General features: G+C 42.6%; 3 protein-coding genes across 3 annotated transcripts; 1 reads left to right on the forward strand and 2 right to left on the reverse strand.

The window, feature by feature from the left end:
• Positions 1–302: 302 nt before the first annotated feature.
• trir (telomerase RNA component interacting RNase) lies at positions 303–2,772 on the reverse strand. Its single transcript, XM_080724497.1, has 3 exons — positions 1,883–2,772; positions 1,397–1,468; positions 303–1,289 (listed from the first exon to the last, which is right to left on the reverse strand). Exons 1-3 carry the CDS (start codon positions 2,168–2,170, stop codon positions 1,182–1,184), a joined length of 468 nt encoding a protein of 155 aa, XP_080580623.1. The 5' UTR covers positions 2,171–2,772; the 3' UTR covers positions 303–1,181.
• Positions 2,773–4,427: 1,655 nt separating this feature from the next.
• Positions 4,428–14,680, forward strand: mcm5 (minichromosome maintenance complex component 5; the record flags this gene model as incomplete). Its single annotated transcript, XM_080724484.1, has 16 exons — positions 4,428–4,603; positions 5,444–5,570; positions 6,473–6,601; positions 7,369–7,541; positions 7,877–8,032; positions 8,213–8,382; positions 8,672–8,843; positions 9,275–9,386; positions 9,778–9,921; positions 10,007–10,072; positions 10,618–10,794; positions 11,139–11,251; positions 11,856–11,984; positions 12,625–12,767; positions 13,518–13,645; positions 14,509–14,680. The coding sequence occupies 16 exons, from the start codon at positions 4,428–4,430 to the stop codon at positions 14,608–14,610; spliced, it is 2,217 nt and encodes a 738-aa protein (XP_080580610.1). The 3' UTR covers positions 14,611–14,680.
• A 428-nt stretch (positions 14,681–15,108) lies between these two features.
• On the reverse strand, positions 15,109–18,672 carry hmox1a (heme oxygenase 1a). The gene is made up of 6 exons (XM_080724495.1): positions 18,591–18,672; positions 18,435–18,486; positions 18,206–18,317; positions 17,515–17,730; positions 16,748–17,020; positions 15,109–15,466 (listed from the first exon to the last, which is right to left on the reverse strand). The coding sequence occupies exons 2-6, from the start codon at positions 18,473–18,475 to the stop codon at positions 15,293–15,295; spliced, it is 816 nt and encodes a 271-aa protein (XP_080580621.1). The 5' UTR covers positions 18,476–18,486; positions 18,591–18,672; the 3' UTR covers positions 15,109–15,292.
• Between the last annotated feature and the right edge of the window lie 447 nt (positions 18,673–19,119).

The following is a 19,119-nucleotide window of genomic DNA, read 5'->3' on the forward strand; positions in this document are numbered from 1 at the left end:
CAAGTGGCAATAATTGCTGATCAACTCATTGTGAGCTTGTAGATATGCTATTGTTTGAAAGTGTCAGAGGGTTTTATAAATACAGGAGTGTTTTCTGCTGGTGATTCAGTCCGAGTGTATCAAAGGGTGCGTTCGTAAATGCGCACCGGGTGTGGTTAGGGGTTATGGTTAGGTTTAGGCATAGTTTTTCTGAGGTTAGGTTTAGGCACTTACTACACTGAGCACGCACCCGCACCCTTTGATACACTCAGACTGAAACACCAGCAGAAAACACCATCCCTTATAAATATAAATACTGAACCAATCAAAAGTATTAAGAGCTTGTGACGAAGTAACTGATTGGATCCATCGGAACACAGATTCTTTTGACCATTTCCTGATAAGTAATGGTTTTGGACACAAGGTTTCTAACAGTCAGCGACAATATGCAAAATAAACAATTCAATAAACTAGTTAAAAGCTGCTTCTTAAAAAGAATTTATTCAAATGGGTGAACTTATCAGGTGACAGTCAAAACAGAAAAGATTGGTTTGAGATAATAACGGAGGCCTCAAGGTTGCTTTTCCAAGAGCCTAGTGAGGGGAGGACCGATACACACAGCAGGGTCTTGTTTCCTCTCGACTCCCAAGTTGAAAAGACGAGGTGGTTTTGAGGCAGTGTCATGGGTTCCAGGTAAAGCTGGCAACTCTGGCACCATACCACAAAACTGGCAGTGGATGTTCAATCAAAACCTTTATTTGGTTGATCATGTGCCTCATTTTGCAACAGAAAAATAAAAAAAATAAAAAATAATGTGTCATAACTCAACTGAGCAGCTACAACTACAACAAAGTATGTCATAACAAAAGCATATTGATGCCCGAGGAGTAAATCGGTCACATTGATGACTTAACAACAAACCTGCACTTCCCTAAAGTCTTTTTTTTGACACCACATCCAATCACAACAGTCCAACATAATACACCAGCAGAAGAATCCTTAAACAATACAAAAGAAGGCAAAAAAGGGGTTGGGGTTGGGCAACATCTGGCAAATTGTACACAAGTTTAAGTTTGTGAAGGAAGAGTTTCAAGATCGACAGGTCACCAAGTCTGGCAGTATATGGACTGTCCGGTCTTCCAGGACATCCCCCAGTCCCAGATGCCATCAAAACATTGTGGTTTCACTGTTGCCACAGGAGTCTACTTGACCAGAGGCCTGGTTTTGTCATCATCGCCACACTGGTGTGCTTTGTACTTTTTCACCTCAGCCATGTATTTTGACCAGGCATCACTCTTGCCTGGCTCAGTCTGGGGGAGACGGAGAGAAGGGAGACAGAGACTCAGTGAAAATTATGTTTAGCACACGTTTGATAAACTGCATGTCAGATCATGATGCAACAAAACAAACGTAGTACCTCTATTTCTGGTTTGAGTTTCTTCGCAACCATGCCGGTCTTTAGGAACACACCACCTCGGCGCTTCCCCACCTGGTTAGGGGATAGAAGACTGAAACCGTTATACGAGCCCTTGCAGGGGTACTGCCAATGATGGAGTCTACACGAGCGAGCAGGTGGTCTACATTTAGGCTCCTGCCACCGCACCACCAGCGAGCCCTCATGAGAAGCTGCCCTAATCTAGTCTGGTCTACATTTCATTTGCATTTTACCGACAGAGTCAGTGGATTCAGTGTTACTGTTGACACAGACTAAACTACAGCTCTAAGTACCTCAATCTATACTAAAGTCTCAAGTGCAACGCCAATTCACATGACCACAACTGCATGTATTTAAGTGTTGATATACAACGTGTAACTTAAGTGAGTTTTCTTTTTTTTTTTACGTGCATTATCTTCAATGAAAGACTACAGCTCTAGCTCATCTTACAACTGCCAAACCCCTTACAAAGCTCGTCACGGGAGGGGGCTTCTTTTCCTCGGTTGACTGTCCTTGCTCTGCAGTGTTTGCATCTCCGACTGCTTGCTCCATTTCCTTTCTTCTCTTCTCTGCCTCCATCTTCTTCTTGAACATCTCCATGAAGCTGCCGTCGTTGGCGAACGTGTTCCCCGCCGGCGATGCCTTGCTGGCCCCCGGTGCGCCCAGCGCGGGGCTGGAGGGGGACGCAGGGCTACTGCTGTTAGAGTCACTGCTGCTTTGAGGGTTTATTCTGCTGTTGGTGTGTTTTGGATCCATCTTTTTTTCTTGGATTTATCGATAACAAACGGAGCAAAGATTCGTAGTCCAACGTGTGTTATTCAGCTGGATATTCCCGTAGTGGCAATAAAAGTAGGGCACAGATCAAATGTGGTGCGAGATAATAACAGCGCTTTTCAACACGCTGCGCCGCGCGGCTGGCAGGAGGACCCCGCCCGAAGCCAGCGTTATAACACGATCCGGGAAGCGGGTATAGCTAAGTTAGCACAGTTCCATAAACAGGTAGCGTGGTTTCTAAGCCATCGGATGAAATCCGTGCGACGGTTAAAATGTCCCAGGCGGCGTTCAAAATGTCCTGGACGCAGTGGACAGAACAACAACACAAAGCCACTTCTTCTGCTCAGCTCCAGATGCTAACTACGGTAACCAACGACGAGGCCTCCGCTGGGCCTCCGTGGACAATGTCCTCCTCCAGAAAAAAATAAACATATATTCACTTGCGTGGTGTATCTAACTACATGCTATTGTCACCGCGTAAGACAATACCGGACGAAAAATGAAGACGCCCGGTTATTTTTCGTATATTTAACTGTTCGTTTTCACGAGTGTCGTTATCTTTCACTCGCGGTCGGCCATCTTGAATTACCTTCCTGAAATGTGATGATCGACCGACGCCTGCTGCCCCTGTCGTTAGTGCCGCAGCGCCCTCTAGTGTGCCGGAAGGATTTACATAAATAAACACCAAAGTTAAAAATGATAAAGTTCTTTATCAAAATGACAGTTGAGTTAAACATTTCAAAAATTATAAAACATAAAAAGATGTATAAAGAAAATACCTCTATGGCCTGCTGGCATACAGAGGTTAGGCCAGATTAGCTCCGGACAGCCACCACTGAGATAATATATTAAAAAGTAAAAACATATCCTTTTGAGGAGGGAGTCTACTCCAATAATTTGGTGGGCCTAGGATGCCCCTCAGTTGGGTAGAGGGGAGTATGGGGTTTGGGGTCACATTATAGCTCCCTGTGCACTTAGAGAGAGAGGGAATGTTTTTTGTTTGGTCTTTTCTGCCTTTATTATGGACATTACAGTGAAGATAGGACAGGTAGGGAGAGACAGAGATGGGGAGTGACATGCAGGAAAGGCTGTTGGCTCTGGAATCAAACCCGCGACTCGCTGTCAGGCTGCATTAGAGCCTATGGTGCATCTTTCTTTGGGGGGGGGGGCTGCCCAAATTCAATATTCCAGACCCTCTCCTTTTAGTCGACCTTGTACCAGTGAACTGTACCGTCATGAAACTGTACCTTTTTCTATGCAAACTTCTAATAAAGTCTTCAATCCATCAATCCCTTCTCATGGCAGACCCATGAACAGTTTGTGCAATTTTAATGTAGAGGTCAGGAACCACATATAATGTCAGAAGTCTAATATCAGGTTGTGTGCGTGTGGGTGGTGTGTGTGTGTGTGTGTGTGTGTGTGTGTGTGTTTGTGTGTGTGTGTGTGAGTGAGTGAGAGAGAGAGAGAGAGAGAGAGAGAGAGAGAGACACACACACACACACACACACACACACACACACACACACACACACACACACTCACTCTCTCTCTCTCTCTCTCTCTCTCTGACTGAGTCTCTCTTTCTTAATTCAAAGGGCTTTATTGGCATGAGAAAACATACAACAACAAATATTTACATTGCCAAAGCAGAAGTGTACACAGTAGGCCTACAATACAATCAATCAATATACATTCAAAATAAAATATGTACAATTTGAAGGGGTGGAACAGTTTTCAATGTATGGAGATCACTCGATGCAGACAGTGCAAGGATGTGTACACCATCATCAGTAGTTTTTAAGGTGGTTGTGTTCCATTTGATATCCTCCTATCACAGCAGCTCACATAAATCTTGCTGCAGCTGTCTGTCTGTCTGTCTGTCTGTCTGTCTCTCTCTCTCTCTCTCTCTCTCTCTCTCTCTCTCTCTCTAGTTGCTCCTCCTACCTACTTCCCCCTGTTGTCTTTTTCGCGCCACCAGTTTTTGCAGGTCCCGCCCTTATCTTTATATCACACCCTCTTGCAATTGTTTCCACCAATCAAACACACGCTCCTTTTATTTGGACCAATGACATGCCGAGGGGCGGCTCTTGCCACTGCAACTCGCGCGAAATTGAGGGGAACTGAGAAGGAAGGAGTTTTGCCGCGAAACATATCGTGCTCTGTGTCGTTTCTTGTATAGTCTCTGTCCATTCCCATTTACCTTCAAAGAACTAAAATAAGCGTTGCTTCTTGATTCAGAATGTCTGGTTTTGATGATCCAGGAGTTTACTACAGCGACAGCTTCGGAGGTGGTGGTGAGGGAGCCGGCGGGGATGAGGGTGGAGTGAAGCGGACCCAGATCAAGAAACGATTCCGTGAATTCCTCCGGCAGTTCAGAGTTGGAACCGATCGCACCGGTTTCACATACAAATACAGGTAGCCTACTATGTCTATCCTATTAGTTGGGTTTCTCCTCGTCGCTGAGCGGACTAATTAAATTATGATGATGATAATAAGAATATTAATAATTCAATTTAAAAAGTCATAATTGATGGTAAATCATCGCTAGAATTCCATCTATCAGCTGACTTAAAGTTGGCCAAAACAATGAGAGCTGTGCTCACCACCATTTTGTAGCCTACTAGTGACACATGAGCATACTGCAGAGGTATTCATCAGGGGGTCCTCAGAGTTACTTCAGGGTGTCCGCCAAATCTTTGTGTGATCATGTTTGATCACTTGAACCCTAGCATCCCTATTCTTAGTGGAACATTAGCCAAAAAATAGCAGATCTACAAGCTCACAACGCCTCACGCTGCGAGGCATTGTGAGCTTGTAGATCAGCTATTTTTTTGGGGCACAGAGGTATGGTGTAGAGGGAAATGAAGAGCAGACTATAGTAGGTATTGACAGTTCAAGTGGTTAAATATGAAAATGCACATTAATCCAACCTACACATATGATTAGTGCTGTCAAGTCTAAACTGTTTAAGAAATAATCCATGTACATCTGCAACACAATTTTATACGATATGTAGTGGGGGTCCCAGCTTCATCTCTCTGAGAGCTAAGTAAGGGGTCCTTGCCCTGAAAACGTTGAAGACCCCTTGTGTGTGTGTGTGTGTGTGTGTGTGTGTGTGTGTGTGTGTGTGTGTGTGTGTGTGTGTGTGTGTGTGTGTGTGTGTGTGTGTGTGTGTGTGTGTGTGTGTGTGTGTGTGTGTGTGTGTGTGTGTGTGTGTTATTGCTGACATTGTGCTTCCATTGTGCTGGTCATCAGAGATGAGCTGAAGAGACACTACACCCTGGGAGAGTACTGGGTGGAGGTGGAAATGGAGGACCTCGCCAGCTTTGACGAGGACCTGTCAGACTGTCTTTACAAGCTGCCAACTGAGAACCTACCTCTGGTAACCTCATCATGTCACTACTAGGCTGTCCCAGTACTGTGGGAAGCCTTGTTTACTACCCAGTGCTCAGATCCAGTCTAGAGCAGTGGTTCTCAAACTTGGGGTCGGGTCCCCAAATTATTTTGTGGGGTCCCCAGATGATTAGCTTAAAAACAAATGTCTCACGCAACGGCAAACAAACCTGCATAAGAGTATATATAGGGTATCTGCACATTTATAAAGTGTCAATTAAAGCACTTTCAAGACTGATTTAATACCAAACTGGCCATTACCGGTTAAGTAAGCAATACCTACAATTACAAGTGCTTGTCAGGGAAGGAGTCCCCACTCCCCAGTTCATATATGTTTATTTTGGGGGTCACGGCCTAAAAATGTTTGAGAACCCCTGGTCTAGAGCCAGTACACATGCACACACGGACAGTTTCCATGGCATATACACTTTATTATCTTCTAGACCGGCTTTGAAACCTGTGTGGTGAGCCGTGATCCCAGTCTAACCTCTGGTGTGAGAATGAACTTAAACAATATGACCGCCGATTGGTACCTGAAAAGAGTAAAACACATCAGTTCACGAGGAGTTGACACACAAAGCTAGATGGTGTTTAAAGGCCGGGAACACATTTTGCTGTTTGGGAGGGGCTTACAGTACATGTACAGTATGTAGCAACATATTTGTTTTGTAGGCCAATTTCTGATTTAGCCCTATTCTATAGGTTAGGCCTAAATGGGTTAACCGTGAGCATTTTGCTCCATTCATAATGTTACTGGGAGACTAAAGCCTGATTTATACTAAGACAATGCTAAGATAATGTTGACCTTTATGTATGATGATTGAAATGTGTGATAAACTCTGTCACAATCTGTGTAGTAGTATAGTAACCCTCAACCACCTTGATTGACAGCTGGAGGAGGCAGCCAAAGAGGTGGCTGATGAGGTGACCCGTCCCAGGCCAGTGGGAGAAGAGGCGGTTCAGGACGTCCAGGTTATGCTGAAGAGTGACGCGAATCCTGCCTCCATCCGCAACCTGAAGGTAACACGTTGTCATTTAGTGTGACAGTTCAGCAGTCACACAATGCCCCAATGTCACATGCTTTGACTCAAGTCAATAATGGTTGGGAAGTTCTAGAAATTAAGGTCTATTGTAGCCAGACCTTTGCACACACAAGTTATTGTAGATACTGCTTCGTAGAGGAGTGTATTGATTGTTTCATTGAAATTTAGACATTTACCGGTATGTTTAAAGGATTAATTCTCAGACACATTCTCATTCTGGTACATAAAGACTGCCTGATGAAGGTCTAAATATGACCGAAATGTTGTGATTCCCTATTAAATCCACTTTTTTGCATTTGAAGACAGTGTGCGTGGAGTCTTTCTTATTCAGTTCACCGAACCATTGTTTGGTCTCTCCTCGACTCACCTGTCGCTTTTGTAGGTGTGCAAGAGTCTCTCGTTTCATAAAAGATAACACAACAAAAGTCCTGGGGACTTGTTCCATTGTGGTCCTGTATTCAATTCATCAAAATGTTGATGTAGATCGTCTATTTTCACTATTTTAAAATGTGTTTCAAAATATTAAAGACATGCCAAAGGTTAAGGTATAAGGGGTAAACCTTTACATTCTCGCTGTGTAGTGTGTAGCAATACTTCATAACTTGGCTGTGGTCTTTATGCAAGTCAATAATACACAGTGCACCTTGCATTTTCAACGTGTCCAGTTTTCTGCACCATTGTCTCCCTGCCCCATTTCTGACACCAAATTTCCTGATGCCTTTTCTCTTGTTGCTTCCCCTGTAGTCGGAGCAGGTGTCCCGTTTGGTGAAGGTGCCTGGCATTATCATATCCGCCACGGCGGTGAGGGCCAAGGCCACCCGTGTGTGCCTGCAGTGTCGTGGCTGTCGCTCAGTCATCAACAACATCCCTCTGCCGCCTGGCCTCCAGGGCTACGCTCTGCCACGCAAGTGTAACGCGTGAGTACCATTGTCTGTCCACTGTGTGTGTGTGTGTGTGTGTGTGTGTGTGTGTGTGTGTGTGTGTGTGTGTGTGTGTGTGTGTGTGTGTGTGTGTGTGTGTGTGTGTGTGTGTGTGTGTGTGTGTGTGTGTGTGTGTGTGTGTGTGTGTGTGTGTGTGTGTGTGATGCCTACCGTGTCTGTGTAACATATCAAGACTAGATGTTCTAATGTTCAAGAAAGTCTGGGTGGCAAAGGTGCATAATGCCTGATGGTTGCTCATACAACGAAAATAGCCACTCGTTCAATTAAGGGCAGCCATAGCTGAAACGGACGGTATCTGTTCTCTCTTCCAGTGAGCAGGCCGGCAGAGTGAAGTGTCCCGTGGATCCTTACTTCATCATCCCTGACCGCTGCGTGTGTGTGGACTACCAAACCCTGCGCCTGCAGGAGTCCCCTGACGCCGTTCCCCATGGAGAAATGCCCCGTCACCTCCAGGTCTACTGTGACAGGTAACAATAAACGGCACGTGTGCAGTGTGCACACAGTGTAATACAACACTCTGATAACAGAATTAGCTGGTGCCATGCTTTCGCATGACCACAAATGCAAGAGTAAGGAGTCGGGACGTGGATTTGTTTTTGGTGTGACCATACTTCACCATACCTTTTGTACCTCTTGTTCTTCCTCAGGTATCTTTGTGACCGCGTGGTGCCAGGGAACAGGGTGACTATCATTGGAATTTACTCCATCAAGAAGGTTGCAGCCACTAAGACCAAAGGAAGGGACAAGGGAGCTGGTGTGGGCATCCGTGCTTCATACCTGCGCGTGGTTGGCATCCAGATGGATACGGAAGGGGCAGGTAAAGATCATGTCATCGAAGCTGAAGCTACAATTTTGTATGATAGCGGTGTACTATTTTGTAGTGTGATGTTACACAGGTTGGGAACAGTCACAGGACAAATGCTGGTAAATTGCAGCTCTATCTATTGTGTTGAAAGCTAGTAAAGTGAAAGTCAAATCCAGCTGTGACATTAACAAGCCATTAGATTTCTGTCTCTGCTTTTTGTCATGATTACATGGTGTCTTTGCTAGCTTTAGCTATGCAGATAACTATTGAACACAGGATTCCTTTTCCTCGTTGCTCTCAGGTCGTGGAACGACTGCATCGGTCTCACCACAGGAAGAGGAGGAGCTGAGAACTCTGGCTGCCTCTCCTGATGTCTACAACTCTTTGGCACGCTCGGTGGCTCCCTCCATCTACGGCAGTGATGATCTGAAGAAGGCCATAGCCTGCCTGCTGTTTGGAGGCTCCAGGAAGAGGTGAGATCACCTTGGTAATAAAAGGAGCGTCCCTGCTATGTTTTATTCAGTTCTAAGTTCTGCCTGAGACTACCTGATGTTGATGCGTTTTTTTTTACATTGTGCAGGGTTTTCAACTTTTCTTTAGCTTTTCACCCCTTTTTCTCCCCAACATGATCGTTATACCATTTGATTCCTCCCCACACATTTGTTTGTCGTCACTGCTGTTGTATGCTACTGACTCAACTGCCAGTGAGGAGCCCCCACCGGGCTGGCCCCTGCAGAGCCAGATTGTTTTCCACTTTGAAATGTTCAACACATTCATTTTTGAGAGTGCGGACAATAGCAAAGTGTTTTTGTTTTTGAGCTGAGCATGGCAATATGTGATCGGTCAGTTGAATTCCTCTTGTTTGTGCTTTCATAAAACGCATGCATCCTTTGGTCTCCCTCAGACTGCCTGATGGTCTGACTCGCAGAGGAGACATCAACCTGCTGATGCTGGGAGACCCTGGTACAGCCAAGTCTCAGCTGCTCAAGTTCGTGGAGAGGTGCTCTCCCATTGGGGTAATTCAGTCATCTACTTGTTTTGTTGTGCACAAAGGTTGCTTTGACGAGGAAATTGACTAACACATTGAAACTAGGTTTATTATGGTTGCAGAACCATTTTTCTCAAGAAATGTATAATCCAGTGCATGAGTCGGTGTCAAAGTGTCCCTCAGCAAGCGCTGCCCACTGCTCCTAAAAGTCATAGAATGGATAAATGTAGAGAACACGTTTCCCATAGTGTGAAAATGTACAGTGACGAATACCCTGACAACTGAAGCTGAACTGAATTATTAGGTCTATTCTGAACTGTACCACAGTGACACAGCAGAAGCATTATTTATACTAAGAAAGCGTTGCTTACTACCTCAAGCTAACTATTTAACTCCTGTGCTGTTGATGCTCCCATCAGGTGTACACCTCAGGGAAGGGCAGCAGTGCTGCAGGTCTGACTGCCTCCGTGCTGAGGGACCCCCAAACCCGAGGTTTCATCATGGAGGGCGGAGCCATGGTGCTGGCTGACGGCGGCGTGGTGTGCATTGACGAGTTTGACAAGGTAAGACGAGAATTTAGCTTGAACTTGAATTTTCGTATTATTATTTTGGAGTGCGAGAGTAAGACTGTTTTATTGTCCTTCGCAGATGAGAGAGGATGACAGAGTGGCCATCCATGAAGCCATGGAGCAGCAGACCATCTCCATCGCTAAGGTATGGTCCTTTCAGCAGCTATATATCTTCTCCTTTGTCTTGAGAGGAGATTTAATCACTTTAGCTCTATTTAAACCTTTTTCGGAAATGGACGATCTTATAAGCTTACATGAGTGTAGTGGTTAGTGCATATGCCCTTCATGCGGAAGGTGAGTGGTTCAAACCCTGCCTAAGCCAATGTCAGCAAGGGGTAGAAGACGACAGCCAGCCCCATGGCCTCCCCTAAGTAACAAGAAATCTTGTGAAATAAAATGTTATCAACCAATCATCAAGGACGATGATACACGAAAGAAGAAGAAAAGAAAGTGTGGATGGACTTCTATAGCCTACTCGCAATATGCAAATGAAGTTTTGCCACTGATTGGTTGCTCTGGACACGCAGCGTCTTGCAGAGTCACTGTAAAAACGGTGCGTTGGTCCCACTCTCCCGATTGACTAACCATATCTCTAACCATAACCTTAGTAGGACTAATGGGACATTGGAGATTTTCCCGAATGGTAATACCGTGACTGTGCTCTTGACAAATGTACTTTTCTTCTTCCAGGCCGGCATCACCACCACCCTGAACTCCCGCTGCTCAGTGCTGGCTGCCGCCAACTCGGTGTTCGGCCGCTGGGACGACACCAAGGGAGAAGAGAACATCGACTTCATGCCCACCATCCTGTCCCGTTTTGACATGATCTTTATCATCAAGGACGTCCACGACCAGGAAAGAGACATGGTGAGAACATAGCTGGGAGTTAGATCAAAATCCGGAGTTGTGCAGTTGTGGTTGGAGTTTAGTGAATGAAGTGAATGTCACTGTTTCAACTTTCAGACTACACAGTATACAGAAATTAATGAATTTGTCCATTGTTGTTTTTTTGGGGGGGTCAAATTTGAAATGAATGTATTCCTTCAACCGTCATTTAGATATGCCCCCCTCACACCTGTCCTCGGTTCTTATTTTTACTTTTATAATTTGACGACCCCTGGGGGACTCTGGTCAACTAAGTCTATAGGGTTTAAGCTGGTTAATCTTACTGTGGGTCATGGTTCTGTTTTCTCTGTCCCTCTCTTCCTCAGATTCTGGCTCGTCATGTGATGAATGTCCACCTGAGTGCTCACACACAGACCGAGGGCGTGGAGGGAGAGGTTCCACTGGCCACCTTTAAGAAATACATTGCCTACGCTAGAGTGTGAGTCCTTCATTGTAACTCTTTCTTTAGAAGATCACGGTGGAAAATAGTCAAATGTCATGTTGACTTACAGGTTCCATTGCGTGCTCTAGTCATGACACATTTTTACAGGCTAGCTGCTAACTTAATAGGCAATGGGTTCCTGCAGCAGATTTCAAATGGAACGTTTGCATTGGGTTTTATATATATTAAGAAAATAAGCTCTGTAGCAAAAAAGGCTTATGGGACAAAGGACTTGTTGCTTTTTTGCCAATAATGTGTGCATGCAGCGTCAGTCATCCATATGCCTATACTGTACAATATACAGTTTGATCCACCTGACCAGAATGGGTGGAACCACAATAACTGCATGTCCTGTGATGAAGTGTAAATTGTTCTAGGTAATAGTTTGCATCAACAGTCCGGAACTAGACTTTGACTTATGATAACCACTTACTATATTTTCTGTATAAATTAAGATGAAAAAAGCATTGGTGACCAGCAATGTAGTTTTGGAGACTGAATTTGTAACTCGTTTCTGTATTTTAGCACTACTGGAAAGCAAAATAACAGTATTCTGCATGTGGTCATGACTAATGTTTGATGTGAATGTGTTTTCTGACAGTAAATGCGGGCCCCGTCTAACTGCGGCGGCCGCTGAGAAGCTGAAGAACAGATACGTAGTGATGAGAAGTGGAGCAAGAGAGCATGAGAGAGAGAGCGACAAGAGAGCCTCTATCCCCATCACTGTCAGGTATGTACATAAACTATGATCATGCTGAGTGGCAGAAAATGACACATTTTGTTATAATATACTGTAGATATTTTCTGCTGTATCTTGTAATATTCTCACTGACGCCTCCATTCATCTTCATGGACACCTCAAAGACTAGGCTGTGTAAAGGACAACTTTGCAGATGAGATTTCTAACCATATTAAAACTGGGGTGGCAGTGGCTCAGGAGGTAGAGTGGCCATATGGGAAGCGGAAGGTTCCCGGTTTGACCCCTGGCTCCCCCTCGGTTAGTGTAGAAATGTCCTTTAGCAAGACACTGACTGAACCCCAACTACTCCTGATGAGCTGGCTGGTTCCTTGCCTCCACTATGTGTGTGTGAATGGTTGAATGTTATGCCCATTGTAAAGGTCTTTGGAGAAAGTGTAAAATGAACCATTCATGAACATTTTTCAAAAGTTGTCCATGCTGAATCCGATCATTCTATTGTGATCAAACGCTCCCTGGTGCGTTTGTGTCATGAACTCACAAAGACCTCCCATCAAACTTTAGGCACGTCTGATTTCCGCTGGGCAGCGCATTTCGTGTACGCTAGCAGAGATTTTCTGGTGTCAGAGAAAACAAGTCTAACATATTCTACCTTCCCCCCCTCCTCTTCCAGGCAGCTGGAGGCCGTGGTTCGTATCGCAGAGTCTCTGGCCAAGATGAAGCTTCAGGCGGTGGCCGGTGAGGAGGAGGTGGACGAGGCCCTCAGGCTCTTCCAGGTGTCCACGCTGGACGCTGCCCAATCAGGCAGCCTCTCAGGTCTGCATTCCACATAAATAATGTACAATCTACATATAGCGTACGTACATCAGTGTTAATTTTGTCAACTAGACTACAAGATTTTGATATTTTGTCGATAAGACTAGACTAAAACAATTTCAGGAGACTAAGACTATTATGTCTGTTATTCAAAGGTCTAAGACTAATGGCTGTAAAAAAAACTAAGACTAAATCTAAGTTTAAGACTAATGGTTGTAAAAATTAACACTGGTATGTAACTGCAATGAAATTAAAGCCAAATACGAATATTCTTATCTGGCACTTATCTGTTCTTTTCAAATCTTTTATTTCATTTTGACCGAGTAACAGAGGACAATGACTTGTTCAGAGTTCTGTGGTTATATATAGCCTAAAGGACCTAGCCTAAAAGACTAAGATTAAAATGTTTTTATATTTAGTCGACTAAGACTAGACTAGACTAAAACAATTTCAGAAGACTAAGACTAAATGGTGTTATTCAAAAGACTAAGACTAAATCAAGATTTTCTGAAAAACTAACACTGATGTACATATTACAACATTTGCTGGGAATAGGGGATAATGCCTATTATCGGGGGAAGAGATTTGGTGTAGAGGGGGTAAAAAAGGAGGGGGCCAAGTCCAGACCGCAGTCATTGAAGCATATACAGCATAATATACGTTGATGTAAATCTGAATATGTAATGTTAATCACTATATGAAATTACATTATTTGGAATTGGGGCATGTCTAACATGTGTTGTCCTGTAGGTGTGGAGGGCTTCACCACTCAGGAGGACCAGGAGATGATTTCCCGTATCGAGAAACAGCTGAAGAGACGCTTTGCTATCGGCTCCCAGGTCTCTGAGCACAGCATCATCCAGGACTTCACCAAACAGGTCAGTGGTGGCTCTCTGACATGTTGTACAGCCAGGGTGCTTTTTTGACAGGCAAAGAACCGGTTTGAGTTCAATCTGGTGGAAACGCAAGCCGGTTCACGGCAGGTTCGCAAGAACAAACCAAGGTTCCAAGAAAGTTGAACGACACTGGTTCTTGAACCACGGTTCTTTCGGTGGAAAAGGCCCCCCAGTGTCCTGGAGGTGCAAACCCTGCATCCATGCGGTCAGTGTAATAAGACAATCTAGTGTAGCAGTACAATAGAGCGTCGCAGCGGAAGTGGATTCCTGGGGTCACTTAATATTCCCCATTAATTTTCGCCATAGACTTTTACAAATATATTTATAACAATTATGTTAAGCCTCGAACCAAGCCATCCAGGATGGAGGTGAATCATGACCATATAACATTTGATCCTATGTGAAAACATATTTTAATATTACATTATTTGATATACTACATTTAATAACTACCCTTTGTTTAGCGATTTTCAAAATGTTCTTTTCATAGAAAAAAAGGTTATATGGTCATGATTCACCTCCATCCTGGATGGCTTGGTTCGAGGCTTAACATAATTGTTATAAATATTTCTGTAAAAGTCTATGGCGAAAATGAATGGGGAATATTAAGTGACCCCAGGAATCAACTTCCGCTGCGATGCTCTATACAATGTTTGATTGTTATTAAACTAGTAAGGAAAATGGAATGAAAGTACAGCTAACGGTTCAAACCTAATAATAGTATAAAGGTTTACATTTGTTTAGTTTTTGTTCTTCTGAGAAATGTTAGATGTTCTTGAAGACTGTTTGACAAACGTATTTCTCTACCCCTTGTCCTTCTCTTCTACCTCTGTCCTTTTTAATAGAAATATCCAGAGCATGCCATCTTCAAAGTCCTCCACCTGATGATGAGGAGAGGAGAGATTCAGCACCGCATGCAGAGGAAGGTCCTTTACAGAGTCAAATAGAGGAAACTTTTGTATTCCCAAGGCTACCAATGTCTGACATTGATGTAAATACTAGTTTGTTTTTCCTGTTACCCAGTTGAGGTCTTAAAGCAGTTTCTGTTCAGTCTTTGTGAATCTTGGCCATCTAATTCTGTTAACCCTCCAATATAATTCATTCATGACGAGATAAATATTGTCTATTATGGAACAAAATAAAAAGGTGGAGACACTGAAAGATTCACTGTTTATGGAAGATGTTTTGTACTAAAGAAAAGTTGCATGCTCTGTAAAGAATTAAAAGTATTTGAACTCATGTTGAGTTGGATTCTGTCTGCTGGCATGATTATGAATAGAGCTGATGGATTGTAATAGTTGGAATTGATTTGGGTACAAGAAGATGAATTGTGGAGACAAGGTTAAAATGTTGTATTTATTTGTCATTTAATATTGATAAAAAAAAATCTTTGTATCAAAATCACGTTAGTTTATAAAATAACTTGGATTTTAAACAATTCCATTTAATATAATCATCATGATCATAATCATCAATCATCATTCAATGTTGGATATACTGTAACAGTTATGTTGCTATTTTCTTGGCAGACTGGCTGTTAGTAAGCTGTTAGTAAAGTGCTTTAAGTGCAAACAATTGCTTCAATAAGGACATTCAAGGATTACAGTTGTGCAGGTTAGTGCTACATGGCTACAATGCATACATTCCCATTCCTACAGTGACCAGTGCTACACATAACCCCATGGTGAACTGTACAACAGGTGAGGATGGGATGATGGATGCTGGGAAGTTGTGAGTTTTTGCCTTTGGTTGGTTTCCCATTTCCTCTGTGACAGTCAGCATTTTCTGCAAGTCATCAAATACCTTTATTGGAAAGAAGGGGGGGAAAACATTCAGCAAGTTGATAATGTGTATGTTGCATTTATCAGCCCTTCCCCTTTTATAATTGCTTCTCTTATGTTTTTACTCTAGGTTCCCTTTGACTTGAGACCATTGTATCATTAAAATTGTTTTGAACATACATTAGTTGAATATTTAACTTGAATACCCAGTACGCGTGTACACTCAAGAGTTTGAACTGTACATTATAAATAGGCTCTTTATACCTCGTGAATCATTTTTACTCATGTTGTTTACAAAGGAAACAAATCTATTACAGTCGTTATTACAGCAGATCCAGTTTAAGCCTTATTTTGTATTTACTGTATATTATACTAATGTTTATGACATGCCCTATAGGGAAGCCAGGCTAAAACCTCATTCCAGGGTTCCCACGGTCATGAAATTATAAATTCCAAAATTGACTCCTCGCTTAAATTGAGTATTCGACATATATTATTTGGTCTTTCAAACGATGATAAAATAAATGTAGACAAAATGTATGTTATTAACCTTCTCTTAATTCTAGCTAAATATCATATTCATTGTACCAAATTTGCCAACCAACGTCCAAATATTGTTGTTTTTAAAGCCCTACTATTGTCATACTTAGATACTTTAAAACACTGTACTAACACTAAAGCTGTGAAAACCATAAGAATCTGTGATGAATATATTACCTAAGTAACCTCGAGCTTATTATTTATTTTATTATATTTTTCTTTGTATTTCTTAATTTTATTGTGATGTGACTGCTTTTTGACCTGTTCTTTGTATGTACTGTAATATTTTGTCAATACAAAAAAAAAGAAAAATTCCTGGAAATACTTTGAAATTAGAAAAATATTTTTCCAGTACTGGAAAGGTTTTGAAATTGATCAAGGGTCCTGGAAGGTCCTGGAAAAAATTAATACGTCTGTCTGAAAAGACAAATTAAACATTGGCCAAGTTGTCAAATATTAGAGGGAGCGTTGTGAGCATGTAGATCTGCTATTTTCACAATAAAACCGTGTTATACAAAATTCCTCAACTCTTAGTGCTCGTCAGGTTGCCGGGGTTCCCAGTTCAAATTTGATTATTTCGGGGCTCACAGCCTGAAAAGGTTGAGAACCACTGGCATACACTACCTGTCTTTGGGCATTGCGCATTGGACTCGTTATTGAGCTGAATTATTGTTATATAGTCCTGGAAATCGGGTTAAATATTCTGGAAAAGTTTTGGAAATTAATTGGTAAAAAATGTGTGGGAACCCTGTCATTCAGTCACCTGGATGTTGAGTTCAAAGGCTGCGACAGCCTCTGCCAGCAGAGCCTCCCTCTCCTCCTGTGTGAGTTCGATGCTGTTCATCCTGCTGCGGTACAGCTGTTTGAAGCGGGTGGGACTGGTCACACCAGGGAACGAGAAGAACGACACGCCGTCTCCTCCACTCAGCCCAATGGATTTCTGGGTAATCTTCCCCAGCACTTGCCCCCCTGACAGGTCACCAAGGTAACGGGTGTAGGCATGTGCCACGAGCAATGCTGGGTTGTCTTTGCCAATCTGAGAAAACGAAAGAAAGATGTGTGAGTAGAGAATGAGTCTACCGTAACCACTTAGTTCTCTGTATACAGTATGTATCCTTATAATGTCATTGATTGATTGAATACGTTATTAACATGTTAACAGTACAGGTAGTACAGTCTGAATGGTTGATGATTAATATGATTATTGATATAGAATCACAATTATTCTTGTTGAGGCAAATGTTTTGATTGTGGGATTGAATAATAATACTTTATTAGCAGTTTGCATAGGAAAGCACATGACTACAGTTCAACATAAAACACCTAAAAGTTTCTATATGAACAAAGATATGCCATATGGAGCCATTTGGTTCGTTCTCTAAAAGGATCAATATGAATTGGTCAAGGGATCCACTAAGAAACATTTGAAGTCATATGATGTGAGGGTGATTCAAGCATTATCAGTTCCACGTACATAGCATATAGTATCTCTCTCTGCTAGTGTCCTCATAGTATTCTTTCAGCACTCACCTGCTGAAGTCGCTGTTGATATCTCTGTGTGGCTGCAGGAACGATTATTCTCTTTTTCCACTCTGGTCCAAAGAAGTGCTCCAGATCTCTCTCTAGGGATTCCAGACGGGCCAGTTCCTGGGGGAAGTATATTGGCACAACAGCTGGGTGCGAGGCATTCCTGTCCAATTCCTGCTCCAGCACTTTGTAGATCTCATACAGGGAACAGAGAAGGAGCTGTTTTGGAATAGAGAAACACATCTCGTCACTGTCGGGTGGAATTTCCCTTGCATGTCCAAAACTGTTACTTTTCAGGAAATGGAAAAAATAACCATTGTTAATGGATCCAATGTACTGTAGTTATTATTTAGTCACAAGCTCTGGTTAATACTTTTTTGTATAAAACCCACAGACAAGAATTAATCGCTTTCACTTTCAAACATTTTCAACAATTGCAAATATAGCAGATCTACAAGCTCGGGACGCGGTACACTTGTGTGTGACACTCTTGTACTATAAAGTAGGGCATTCATATACAAAAAAACTAAACGTTTAAATATGGTGATACAATTAAGATTTCCACCTGACAGCAATGATTTACAGTATATTAGACTGATAAGCTTGTTTTCTCTGTCAAACGGATCATTCATTCAGGGGTGCTGCAAACTCTGTGTGATGATCTACACACACTATGTGAATCTGCTGAGCTCACCTTGTACTGTGACAGAGTGATGTGTCCCTTCTGGTAGCTCAACATCAGCTGTGTGTTCTCAGCTCTGATGTGACTGTCCTTAGTGGCTGCCTTGATCTGCTCTGACAAATCACTGTGGAGAGAGATGGACATTGGACACTGTTGCGATATATACAGAAACTTTGAAAACACGAGCACACAGCAGCAGGTTGAATGTTCCTAAAAATGTGTCAAGTATGAGGTGAAATACCTGTCAGAGGAATCTGTGTCATTTTTCCTTGCACTCTTCATTGTCTCCAGTTCTGCAAACCATGTCATCATGGTTGTTAGTAAATAGTGAATACAAATAAGATTTGTAGATAGATCATGCACAGTAACAAACATTATTAATTTAACATTAACTTACCTGTGCGTCAGCTGAATGATCCTTGAAGTGTATCTTGTAAAAGTTGCTCTCCTTGGAGTGTGAACCGTCTACTGCCTGTGTGATCTGCTCTCCCTGTTTTATATTCAAGCTGCTGAATATAATAGGAAGTGTGAGTGCTGACACATCCCTCACATGTCTGAAAGCTTAACATGATGAGGCAGTTTCACCATTTTGTGACGAAGGAGCCCGAGGAGAAAACATGACAGGGCACAAATAAAATACTGAGTCACTTTAAGGGCTGTTTTTTCCCCTCTTCCCTGATAATAAATGGATAAATGATACAAACAGAGTTCATTCCATATATTAGTTATGTAGCTGTAACAGAGATCAAGTTCAAGGTGTTTATCATCACATTCACAATACAGTTGGTGGTGGTACCATTATAGGCAGTGAAATTGTTGTAATTTATTTTAGATTGATTGAATACTTTATTAGCAGTTTGAAAACAGTAGCCCATGGCAGTACAATAAATACTATGCTAATAAGGATTACACTATTATGTTATATT

The sequence above is a fragment of the Nannobrachium achirus genome (genome assembly GCF_963921795.1).
Source record: "Nannobrachium achirus genome assembly, chromosome: 4".
Classification (NCBI taxonomy): Eukaryota; Metazoa; Chordata; class Actinopteri; order Myctophiformes; family Myctophidae; genus Nannobrachium; species Nannobrachium achirus.